Here is a 13,096-nt window from a genome sequence, read left to right on the forward strand (position 1 = left end):
AGTCAACACGCAAGAGTCAGGAGAGAACAGTATCAAGGCTGATAAAGAACGTCTACAAATGCATTTGAACGTAGACTCCCTAACAAGAAACCTTGAAACTAGGACAGTTACTTGCTGAAAATTTATTTAATACAGAGTTTAGGACTGCTATAAACAGTTATGATGAACTTTTACAAACACTGTAAAAGGAAACACAAATGATGAAGGTTAGCACAAACAAGCCTTTGTGGCAAAATAAGGATGCAAAAGGCAGTGAGTAGTCTCCCTTGAAGTTTACGCTCACTGCTTCTGCAGGACAAGAATAGACTCACAGGAAGAGCAGAAAACATTTAGAAAGTATTTCACTAAAGAAGAAGGAAAAATAAAGTGTCTGAATGTCTACACAGCAAAACAGGATAGACAAAGGAAGATATAAGGACCTGGGCAGAAACAAGCTGCAGAACAGAGCATCTAAACATAGAACCCACTGCTGCCAAACAGAGAACATGCCTGCTTCAGAAAATTGAGTATGAGTGTATTTGCTGGATATTAGAAAAGGAGTGAAGAGCAGACTGTGAGTCTTCAGACACAGATAACAGAAACTTTCATTCATGCTCTTTTACATATTGACAACTTTAGGAGTATAACACAGCTGTCCTTCTGCATATGCAACAGGCTGCTTCTCTTTTTCATATGGCTCATATCATATTTAGTAACAGCCAGGTGTACACACTGATTTTTCTGCTGGTTCTGAATAGCAGAACCTCTTCATAAAGTTTTCCTATGAACTACTCAGACTGTTACTTGATTAATCTGAATACACTGTATAGCTCCCAGAAACAGGTATTATGGGTTTCTCAAAAACCGTTAGTATTTAGATCATTGTACTAATCATAGTAATCATAGTACTCCAAAATGAATTTCTAGGAAGGTTTCATCACTTTGAAATTAGAACAGAGACCATTAAAAGGCAACAGCACTGTCACAGAGGAGGCAGCAGACAAAAAGAGCTGTGAACAAAGGCCATCTCCTTTCATTCAGTGAGGTTTTTGCTGAGCACTGTGCCTAATTTCTTCTTCAGCTTTTCTACTCCTTGTTTTTTTGGTGAGGATTGGTGGAAAACAAAGAAAATTCAGTCAGGGGTTCCCCACATTAAATCTGGTCCTGGAGCCCAAGTATGAAGCTAACATGTAATTAACATGCAGAACAGACATTTATCCTTTCAAAAAGTCAGAGGGGACTTTTGTCATAGAAATGTTGGAGTTGGAAGATGTGACTAAATCAGCAGCTTTCAAGGAGCACAGAACTGAAGCTGAACTACAGCTGTCTGAGGTCCCTTCCGAGCTCTGAACTCTGAACAGAATCTTCTGAATGAAGATTTCATTCTGCCCAGTTAGATGGAACTGGTGGATCAAAAATGTTATCCTGAACATCAATACTTATTCTACATAAATACATACTGAAATAATTTGGGTGTGGCATTAATTTTTCGCACTGGGCATAGCTAAAATGAACCATGTACAACCAACACTGAAATGGAGGTAAGTTGAAAGGACTGCAATCTTTAGGAAATATCATGTACGACAGCTTACAGGAAACCTAAGTATATTAAAGTGTATATACATTGAAGAACACAAAAATATACAGAGATTTAACAATACTTGGTAAACTTACTTTCAAATGTGTTGATTTGCTGATAATTACATGAGCAGTCCAGAGTCCATGCTCACAGGTATGTCTCCATAGGAACCACTGACACTCTCTAACAACTCTACAGCTGCCCACAGCACCCAACAATGCATAAAATACATTTCTGCTGCCTGGGATGCATAATGCTTCCTCTGCGCAGACGGTATTCAAGAACTAATGAGCTCTTCCAAATCTTCATTCAAATGAGAGTTCCACAGCATGATTCCTCAGACGCTGCCCAGCACAGGTGAGCCAGAGGCACCTCACACAGCAAGAGAGCCCAGAACAGCTCTGTATGGAAATCACATGGAAGCTGCCATGAAAATCTTCCCTTTCCACTAAGCATATGTGTAGCACAGACTCTATTTGGGGAACAGCTACACAAGGAGACACCAGCCACCCGCGGCCTAGTTAGCAGGCTGTGCCTGCTGCACGAGGGCTCTGCAGCTCAGCAATGCCCAAACAAAGCAGCCCTGGGAGCTGACGCAGTACACACTGTCCAGGAGGGTGTTCAGACGCAGCTTCGCCAGAAGGATCAAAACACATTGCAAGTATCCCTAAGAATTAGCAGTAACAGTTTCTGGACCGAGTTTTTGTGTTAGATATCCAATTAACATCAGATCACAATCTACATCTTAAAGATGATTTCACGCGTTTATTTTTTTCACATCCTACTTACACAGTTCTGTTTCTGTAACTCACTGTAAACTCCCTTTAGAACACAAATCATCACAACAAACCTATTAGACAAGTCTAAAAAGTGTGAGAAAATGTATCCTGGTTTCATTTATATAATCCATACAATAGCATTGTACCCCAAACTTCTGGGGGTTTTGGACTTACTCTGATCAGATTTTCAAATAATCTTGAGTAAAAAATTAACAATGTATTTTGGAAAAGCATACTTCTAATGCAATGTTAATCTTCAAATATACTGTGACTATTTTTAAGCCCATGTCTGACTCGTTCAATGTTTTGGGCTACTTAACTTGGACATTTTCACAACGGTAGCAATAACAGACCTTCACTGAGGACAGAGAAACCTGTGCTGTTCAGGACACCGCATTCCCAGAAGGCTCCAGAAATTTCTGTTCTGATTTTCAAAATTCTCTTTTCCGTTGTATTTTTTTTTTTTTAAGAAGGAAACAAAACTGTCAGGGAAGTTCCTGTAGCCCAGTTGTGAGAATAAATATGTAAGCAGAATACATTCTTAAACATTACATTCTAATATTTAAAAATAAAACAAATTCTTCCAAGGCCTTTAAAACAGGGAAAATCTATATCACACATTCAAAAAAATAGCATAACCCAATGTGTTTGATAATCTAATCACTGATCTATCACTGACTTAAAATCACGTCTATACACTGGCCAAAATCTCCCATTTTGACAGGGGCAGGAGACGGCTTATCACTGATGTTCGGTTGCTTTTACTAACACAATAAGAAGGACTTTGTGATCAGACATAGAAGAGACATATGATGGACTCAACATTTGTTGGCATGTGCTCTTAATGTCCTGTGAGTCACTGTTTGCTTTAGGAGAACCCTGCTTCATGCAGCACAGAGGACGGAATAGTATTTACTGCACATTGAATTAATAAATGTATCCCAAAATCTGAGGTGGATTTACTTTACTCCTTTTCTTCTTTTAGTCTTCTAGTACTGAATATCAACATAACTCACATATACGTGAGTATATACAACACACACACACACACACACACACATAAGTCTGTACTACTATTCATAGACCTGCTAGAGAATCTATTCCTTGAATTTTGGAATGGAAACCAATTTATTTCTTATCTTCCTTCTGATTAACTTTTATACAGATGTGAATGAGGGAGGGAAGAGTGAACTGATAACAATCTCCACCGGTGAAGCCCAGCACTCTCCTTTCTAATGCTTTACACTCATTTCCCAACTCTTAAGTTTACCATGGCTTTTGCAGCCATTCCCATGCTACATATATCAGATGGTAACACTACATGGAAGAAACATGTCTTACATTTCAGCAACTTCTTAATACTCCAGAAAGAGAGGATTCAGAGGCACAACTAGCAAGTAGAGCTGTCTGCTTGAGGTTTAATGCATACCAACACTACAAGACAAAAAGATTGCAGTACAGACCTTCTCTAACACCAAATATATGAAAATTAACCATGACCACCTTTGTAACTTATTCAACTGCTACCTACTCTGGAACAAGAAAGACAGTAATTTTAATATTAAGAAAATGAAGAGTTTAATGAGAAGTTCCTCTCTGTGAAGTCTTTGAATAGAAAGCAAGAAGTTGATTTTACAGCTATCCACAGGAAAAGCATGGCCATCGGTATTTCATTTAACCAAGTTATTCCATTTTTAGTGATTTTGAGAAAATTTGGAAACTTAAGTAAAACCTGAAGAACATGAAAAAAAAACATATAAAGCAACAAATACATAAAATCCTGCTAAACATCTGATGTAGAGTTATAGCAAGAGGGAAAAGCATACCTTATCTTGTTTAAAAGCATAGCTCTTACTATATCAGCGTAAAGTGATTTCTCTCGCTTTAGAAGAGAAAATCCTCCACTTATCACAACACAACAAGGTCTTTCCAGGAAGTCAAACTCTTCCTGAGGAAAGTAATTCTTAAAAATCTATGGAGAAGATTCATGCTTATGAGGCTTCTAAAAACACAATTGCTATGTAGTTAGCACTGATCAGCTGGCAGCCACCAGTTCCATCAATTCCTTTGTCTCACAATCTGCTCACACACCCATCAGTGCATACTGATGAACGTAAGGATCACAGCATAGACCACAGCACTGTTTTATTTTAAACAGGTTTTGGTAAAGGTTCTATATTAAACTTTTGGGCTTCAGTACAATATGCAACATAATTCTCTGATGCACTTATAAAATCTGAGTACTTAGTATTGCATATCCTACAAACAGATGGTTCACTTTAGGTGCTGGAGTGAAACTATGTAACTTTACAAAGAGCATTTACCATTTTAAATCTGATTGAACAGTACTCCAAACAAGGACTGGAAACAGTTTGTACAAACATAATCTTTTTAAAAGTATTATGCAAACCCATTTAGGCATTGCAAAGAAATGCTGAACTAAGAGACACAGCATAATATTTATTTACATTCCATAGTTTCAGTAAAATGATATGTCTCTGCTTTCCTAGTAAGGGTTTAAAATCATCTTTTACATGACAATGAAGAAAACTTACAAATTTAACCCCCTAAACATGGGACTATCATTTTCACTCATTTTGTCTAGTAGCCAGATGTTTTGTTACCTTGACTGAAGGTCTCAGTGAGTGCTGAGACCACCTCAGTAGCAGTGCAGTACTGGAGTCACTGATATATTTTTTACCTTTTAATGTTATGCTTTTCAGCAACATAATGTTTCCAAAAAATAACTTCATGTATCGAGTAAGCTGTATCTCAGCACGGAATATCAAATGCTTCCTTCTAATTTCCTAATGCTTTCTATTACATGAAGCTGAGGTCAAAAAAGTTCAAGTTACAAAACAGGCTTTTTTCATGTTAATATAAAGCAATGTTTGAAATTCTTTAGAAAGTCTGCAAGCATACATGCTTACAGCATGTAAACTGAAGTTGTGTTTCTCTGGTTGCTTTGCTGGAGGGAGGCAGAAGAGCAGCTGGGAGAAAAAACCACGAATGTGCAACAGACCGGGAGGGTAAAGATATAAAATAAAACAACCAACGGGTGCCGAGGAGGAGTGTGCGATATGATCAAGGTAAATCCCGAGTAAGGATCTAAGGATCACTAGGCACATGGGATGGAAAATACATAGCAGTGCACAGGAATCAGAAGAACTAAATGCAGAAGAGAAAGACATACGAGGCAAAAAGACAGAAAATAAAGTATCTGGTTACAATTATCTGGGTCTTAAAACCCACTTAGCTACCATTCTCGTCATCCCTCTCTAGCTACCAGCACTCTGCTAACAGCAGAATGTCCTTAATAGTTTCCTCCCACCACTTTTATATATCCATGGAAATTAAACTTCTAGTAGTCATTTAAAAAAATCTGAAAATTGATCAGCAGTACTTAACACTGAAGAGGTGCCTCTTTGAGCTCATATTATAACATCTTTAAAAACCATTAATCCTTGAAAGCTCCCTTACAGATCTGGAGATGAGCAACTGATGCACTCAGATCCACAGTCTTCTCTCCCACGTAACGTTTCAGCCATTTCCATGCTCTTTAGGGCACCCTCCTCGCCCCCCCCCCCCTCCTTTATATATATAATTACTATTATTGTTATGTGTATAGTATTGGAGAATCCAACAGCCTCAACATACAGCAGCTTTGTAAAGCTACCCATTTCTGCTAATTCTAGCGCCCAGTTTCCTACCAAACATTAAATAAAAAACAAAGTCACTTTCCATATTTCCAGTTTCTCTTTTAAGTGCCTTTTGAAACACTACAAGGATTTTTTTTTAATGTTTGCTACGCTGTACATAAAGATAGCTGAGATTACAATGATTAATATCTGCCACCCCAGAAAAGCAGGATGACCACTGGAAGCACAATGAAAGCTGAAGTGCAAAAGAGCACCAGTTAAACGTTTTCCTAGTAGTTTTTTAACTTACCCCTGGGCTTTGTTAAGTCTAATCAGAGCTTCAGAATTAAGGAATGATTGAAAAAAGGCATCTTTTTAATCCTAGTGTTACAATAAAACATTTCCAATAAGCAAATGTTCCGTTTTGTCCACATTTAGATATCCATGAACGTACTGCCTTAGAAGAGCTGTAGATGCAGGTCAACGCAACATAATTTTTTCTTTTTTTTTCTTCTTTTTTTTTTTAAATTTATTTTTATTAGTATTTTTCCTAAGTCCAACAAAAGTTACTTGCCTGGTTTTCAGTGTTTGATGCCACATTATTGCATTACCCCACCAAAGCAACTGATTGCATCTGTTCTGCACACGTGAATTAGCACCTTGTTAATTGCAGAACGCATGGGTGCTTTTTTTCCTAAGCAGAGAAACCTATTTATTTGCTCTTCATTAACTGAAATATGTCATGGCAAATGTATTATGAACATGGCCTCATTTCCTTTGGTTCTTCTCTCTCGTCCTCATTACATAGATCATATTATTACACAGTAATCTAGATTCATTTTGCAGTGCAGCATGTAATGATAGTGATTCTGTAATACTTTTCATCTGCATCTCTTTTCCTTCTGTGGTTAAATCATTGTTTTTAACTTTTCCCTTTTCAAATATCACATAGTTCACCACATGTTGAAAAGTCCTCTAATTCTTTCATTATTTTTAATTTCAGTTTTCCAACTATATCTTAAACAATAGCGATCAGTCTTTCCATAGCAGCATCACAGAAGTCATTTAAACTTCAGTGGGAATCTCTAACATGACTTATCATCTTCATATACTACTTCTAGGGAAGTCTATACATACTATACATATATATGTATATAAGCAATGGAAATTTTTAGCATCAGAACTAGATGTCATATTAACTTCAAGGCTTCTGAAGCTTCATCAGAGACATTAAATCCTGAAAACAAACTGCAACTTTAGCAGATTATAAGATCTTTCTTTCCTGTGAATATTTTCTTATCCTGTGAAATAACAAACTTGAGAACTGGAATGACCTCAAATTTAAAGAATATCGATGAAATGTAATCAGAAAATATATTTGCCTTTGAAAGTGACTGCATTTTTTATTAATTTCACAGAGCATCCACAAGTGACATTTCTCCCAACATATTTTTGAAACAAGTAATTGAGAGTTCAAGCTCCTTGTCATGGCAGCCACCTCAATTAACACATATGAAATAAACTGTTACTTGGAAACCCAGGACAAGATAAAACAAGAAGAAATACATAATGTCTGAATGTCCTCCAGCAACTATGTCAAGTCTAAGCCACCATGATCTCTTAAGGGCAGTTTCTGTTTTCCAGCCTCAACAGTGCAGTATTTGCCAGCCACTGTGTTTGTGCTACTATTCATGTAGTGTTTGACAGCAGCTTTAATCTGTACTATCCATCTTCAGTGTCTTTACGCTACTTATTACTACAAGCTTTTTTCCTATCAGTCTTGATAGTGAAACACTGAAGTAGACAAGAGCTCCAACAACTGTCTTCTTGTCTTTCTGGAGAAAAAAGACCCATGACTTTGGAAGTTGTTTCTGATGGATCATCAGTACTAATATGATAGGTGAATCACTTCCAATACTTTAAGTCAAAACACCTTATCCAGCAAATAAAGCAAAAGAAAAGGTTTGTTATAGTCATTCTCTAGTATCAGACACTGTGTCCACTCTTACACTTACTACACTATTCCACAAATGAAAGTGGAATTGGAAAAATAACAGCAGTTCTTTAGTATACAATTGTCTTCAAGTGCCAATTTTACCTACTTGCAGAGGACAATTGACTTCTGATTTTGTTCTGCAATTCTCAAAGACTATTTCCGTGCCAAACACTTAAGGCTGACCACCCACCATTAACACCTTCTCCCATGTCTTTTTCCCATTCCTTTTAGACACTCCTGAGGTTTAAATACTGTAATTTATGTCCAAAAAACTCCAGCAAGTTTATTGAAATACCATCCAGATAAGAGCCGGGAAGAACGAACAGCCTACAGTAGTTGACTGTCTGACCTCTTCAGGGCTAACCAAAAGTTTAAAGCATGTTATTGAGGGCATTATCCAAATGCCTTTGAACGCTGGCAGCCAGGGGATATTAAGCAGCTCTCTAGAAAGCTTGTACCAGTGTTTGACTGCTCTCATGGTAAAGAGACTTTTCCTAGTGTTGCATCTGAGCCTCCCCTGGCACAGGTTTGTGCCACATCCTCACATCCTGTCACTGGCTACTGGAATTTAAGCAATAAACAATAGTGGTAAAATTGACCTTACTAAGATCCCAACCAAAACTCATTTTTTAAATGGTATTTCAATTATTTAGAATAGTCATTACTTTTAATTATCAATTCATTACATAATACTGCTTCAGTGCTTACTGAAAGCTTCCATACAAATATCAGTGTTTGTTCTATTAAACAATAACAAAGTTCATCCATGTCACAAAACAGCAACTACTGAGTGTCGTTCTAAAAGTGTTACAAGCACATTCTCATTAATGTATATGAGAAAAATGGCTAAAAAGCATATTGCTACATGAAAAATCCCCCAAAAGCTATAATTGCTCATCGAAAAGAACAATGGGATTAAATGGTTTTTTCCCATTATGTGTCAGAAGCCTGTCATCTCAAAATTCATTCTGGCTCCCACATTATAAATACACTTCAGTATTTCTATAGGCAATGCCAAAATAATCAGCAGGCACTCACTGACTTTTGCCAACAAAAGCATGACTCTTTGCACAGGAATTTTCTTGCCATTTATAAACAAAGACATTTTGGAAGTCCATGCCTGTGATTAGGCTGTGGCAACTGATACGCTCCACCATAAGATAAAACACATAGGAAATACTGATTTATTACGAACAGTAAATATTTTACAATAACTCTATTTAAACATACAACATCCATGTTTAAAAAGGTTGTTTCAGTCTATTCTTAATATAATGCACTAAATGTTACATGATTTATGCATCATACACTCAGGAATTCAATCAAATGCTGTGAAAAAACTGTCCTGCAAAATCAACAGATGAGTAATGCTAAGCTACAGAAATTGCAAACTCACAGCTCTCTTACATTAAAAGACACTGAACATCTTACTAAGAAACAGCTCTGAAGTTAAACTTCATTTTGATATGGAATAATCTCAGTCATTTCTGACAAAACTTCTTAACCACCTACTTGGTCTCCAATCTTGTTGACTATTTCAGTGTCACAACACACAAAGGTCAATCTCCCATGTGCAGCAAGCTGCAAAATGCCCCAACCAACTCTCTGGCACCGTGCCTCACCAGGCACATGGGAAATAGATCACTTCACCGTTCTCCTGCTGTCCTTACTATGGTGATCACAGTAAGAGAAATATCACAGCGAGGAGGGCTGAGCAGAAGCTGGATTTATTCTCCAGATATGCACCAGATAAAGTATTTTCTAAAATACAGCAATCATTGCTAATGTAAATAACTTTTAGGCTTTGTCTGAAGACCAAATATTATAGTTGCAATTTTTATTTATGTTCCAATAATAAAGTTAGGTGGCAGAAGACAACATATTTACAATATTTTAGTTCCTGTATCTAGGGAACATGCAAGAAGCAGGAACACTTCAAAATGCTAAATGTTCAGTCCCTGATTCTTTGATGTTCACCAAACATGAAGTTCATGGGGGGTTAATACAAATTCTGCTCTATCTACTTAATTTTTGATGTCTTCTTGATGTTGCATAATTTTTATCTCTTATTTAAGAAGAAGAATGGCCTGGATAAGAAACTAAAAAAGTAGAAGTCAAAGCCATCTTCATTTTACTCCACTTCTATGAATTTAAAAAGTTAATATTGTATGTGGCTCACACAACAAAAAGAAGGAAATTACTCAATTTTTCTGCAGCTGAAGCCCCTGAGACCTGAGGTTTTATTCAGATTTTCCTTTGGGTTAGGTCAGGTTTGGGGCTTTTTTTTTTTTTTTTTTTGTGGTTTGTGGGTTTGTTTTTGTTTTCTTAGGGTGTTTGAGTTGTTTTTATTTCCTTTTTTCAGATTTCTATTGAGCTTATCAAGAGATCACCTTACTAAAAATAAGGAAAAAGAAAGAAGAGTTCTAGTAAACAGTTCAGGATTTGATTCATGCAACTGTGTTATGTCAAGGAACAACACTTATATACTACCCTTCAAAACACACACAGCGATACCATAAATAAACAAACATTGCAGGTTAGCATAGTTACATTATACAGAACACAGAAATTTGTAGTTTATAATACTTCTGTCCTGGCTCCTAAGATGGTACTTAGTCTACAAAAACCCAAAACAAATAAATAAAACTGCTCCTGAGCAAAATAATAAACTGACTGAAAGTTAACCCCACACTATCAGAATAAAGAAATATATGTCTGCAATTGTTTTCTTCCCATTTCTTTTGCCACATGCAACACAAGGTTGCAGTTTTCCAGACTCACTGAGCAAATTGGTCACATAACTCCTATTAAATTCAGTGAAAATTAGTTAGCTAAACTCACTGATCTTCTTAATTTACATGTTAAGAAACTGTCCTCACAGCTAAACTCTTCTCTGAGGGATAAAAAACATAACAGAACAAACCAACACGCAAAAACAACAACTAACTCACACACCAGTTAAAACTTACAAAAAGTAATGTAAAGGTTTTGTCTTACCTCATTAAATCTTGTCACAAGATCTTCTACAGCATTATGTTCACCGTTTGGGGAAGAAAGAATAGTAGCAGATATGGAAGCTTTAATACAAGGAAGCTTGCTTTGACACTCAGCATTACCCAAATCCCTGGTTAAGAAGCAGAGGTAGTCAATGGGTAAGACTTTCCGGTAGAGCTCCTGCTCCTGCTCAGTGAGAATGCTGGCAACCTCCTCTGGGAACTGAATGAGGTGCTGCAGGTCGATAAGCTCCTTGCTGATACCAGCCACGTTGGAGGGAAGGACACTGGAGCCAGCCATAGATGTACACGCTTGACGTTCTGAAACAAAACAAATAAGAAATTTATTAGATTTCTCCTTTAACTCTTGGATTGGGCTGTGCAAAAGTAAGACAACTTGTTCCCGTTGTTCTTTTAAACTGTTCATTCATTTACTCAGCATTACAGTATTTTGAAACTATATTTAAACAACCTAATACACTCCTTCCTTATGCGTCTATGAAACTACAGCGGGTAATGGGATCTTCAGAGATTGTCAAGCTACCTGCCCAAATGTGCTTGCTTCTTGACTTATCCAAACAACTGCTGCAACCACCTGCAAGTCATGCCAAAAGGATCATCTTGACTCTACTTCACCTTCACATCAGAAGTCTGCAGTACAGACTGGGGCAGTGGGAGTCTCTTGGCTCAAGAAATAATGTACAATGATATAGCAAAACCCATGCAGTTAGTGCATATTCCTCTTGCTGTAAGATACAACCCATCTGAACTCACTGCACTCGAAAAAAAAAAATGTCCAAAGTTACAAAATACTTTTCATTCTTCTGGGAAAATGCATATATTTGGGAGTATGCATGTTTTATCCATTATTACAAAAGATTCATGGTAGATTTATAATGTCCTAACAGCAACATCCCCAGAAAAATAAAACTTTTCCTAAGATGGAAGAAGCCAAGCTTTGTAAGACCATGTGGGAAGCCTGAAATATCAACACTATGATTCCAAAATAGTGAGTATGAGTCTTCTGACTAGATAAGTTTAGAATGGGTACTCTGAACAATAATTTTTCAAAAATTACTTAAATATATAAACAGTCATATTAGTGTATTTCTTTCCAGGAAGAAAGAGTTTATTTTTCAGTGTTGCTTATACCTTTAGAGGTTTTTTGCTCACATAATGGATTATACACTCCAGATCTATTCTTCAACTAGACTTTTTTCATATCAACGCATTCTCATTTCACACATGGTGCACATCTCCCTTCTGTTCTCTAAATCAGAATGTTCATACTGACTGATTACAATTCATTCCCTTGCAGAAAACAAAATATGCCACATGATTTTTCCCTGGCTATATTCTTTTTACAGAAAATCTAAGATCAAAAAAGACAGAAAAAATGCCTTTTCTTCACATAGTTCACAAAAAGCTGGAAGATAAATTACACCAGACCTAAATAAAGCTGTTGGGCTAACAGAACCTGTTGAGAAATTTTCGAGTACTTAAACGCTTTGGAAAGAGCCAAGGAGTAATCATTTCTGTGCATAGACTGGCAAGGAAAAAAGTAACGGACTTAATTTGCTGTGAGAAATATTCTGGTTAGACAGTACAGAACAGATGCAACTGCAAGGACAGTACAGATATCAAGAAATCTGTCACTGAAACTTCTACAAGAAAGATCAGAGAAAAAAGACAATTAAGAGCACCATGTTGACATGTTGATCCTGTTTTGGGCAGTGGTTGAATCGCTGTGAGTTTCTAGGCTTTCTTTCAGTGTTGGCTTTGGTTCTGGAGGCTCCAGTTTTGTTTTCCACTTCATTCTATGCAGAACAGTTCTGACTGCCTTAGTAAGAAAAAAGCTCTTGAAAGCCCATTTGGACTGTTTTTAACTTTATAACAGAATGTAAGCATGTGTCAAAATAAAAACAACGCTCATTTGATATCACAGAAGTTGCATATTTGCATAAAAGGACTGAACTGTCACTGTCATAAGCAGAAAAAAGAAGAGAATAAGGAACTCGCAACAGAATATCTCTTCCCATCCACTTGCCCCCAGAAGACTCCTTCCCAACTCCACACACCTCCCAAGAAGGATGAGCTGCCAGGCAGAGAGCAGAGAAGTGTTAGCCTCTCCT

At 37.0% G+C, this 13,096-nt stretch overlaps 1 protein-coding gene across 10 annotated transcripts in view; it reads right to left on the reverse strand.

Annotated features, from left to right (window-relative positions):
* The window catches only part of PLCE1 (phospholipase C epsilon 1), a 147,242-nt gene that overhangs the window by 43,519 nt on the left and 90,627 nt on the right, over positions 1-13,096 (reverse strand). For all 10 annotated transcript variants that reach the window (XR_005861015.2, XM_015288858.4, XM_040703083.2 and 7 more), the window contains one exon: positions 10,969-11,285. Coding sequence is in view for 9 of the 10 variants with exons in the window: in XM_015288858.4 (XP_015144344.3) it covers positions 10,969-11,285 (317 nt within the window). In the remaining variant the exon portion in view is untranslated. The remainder of the gene's footprint in view (positions 1-10,968; positions 11,286-13,096) is intronic.

The sequence above is a fragment of the Gallus gallus genome, chromosome 6 (assembly GCF_016699485.2).
Source record: "Gallus gallus isolate bGalGal1 chromosome 6, bGalGal1.mat.broiler.GRCg7b, whole genome shotgun sequence".
NCBI classification, from domain to species: domain Eukaryota; kingdom Metazoa; phylum Chordata; class Aves; order Galliformes; family Phasianidae; genus Gallus; species Gallus gallus.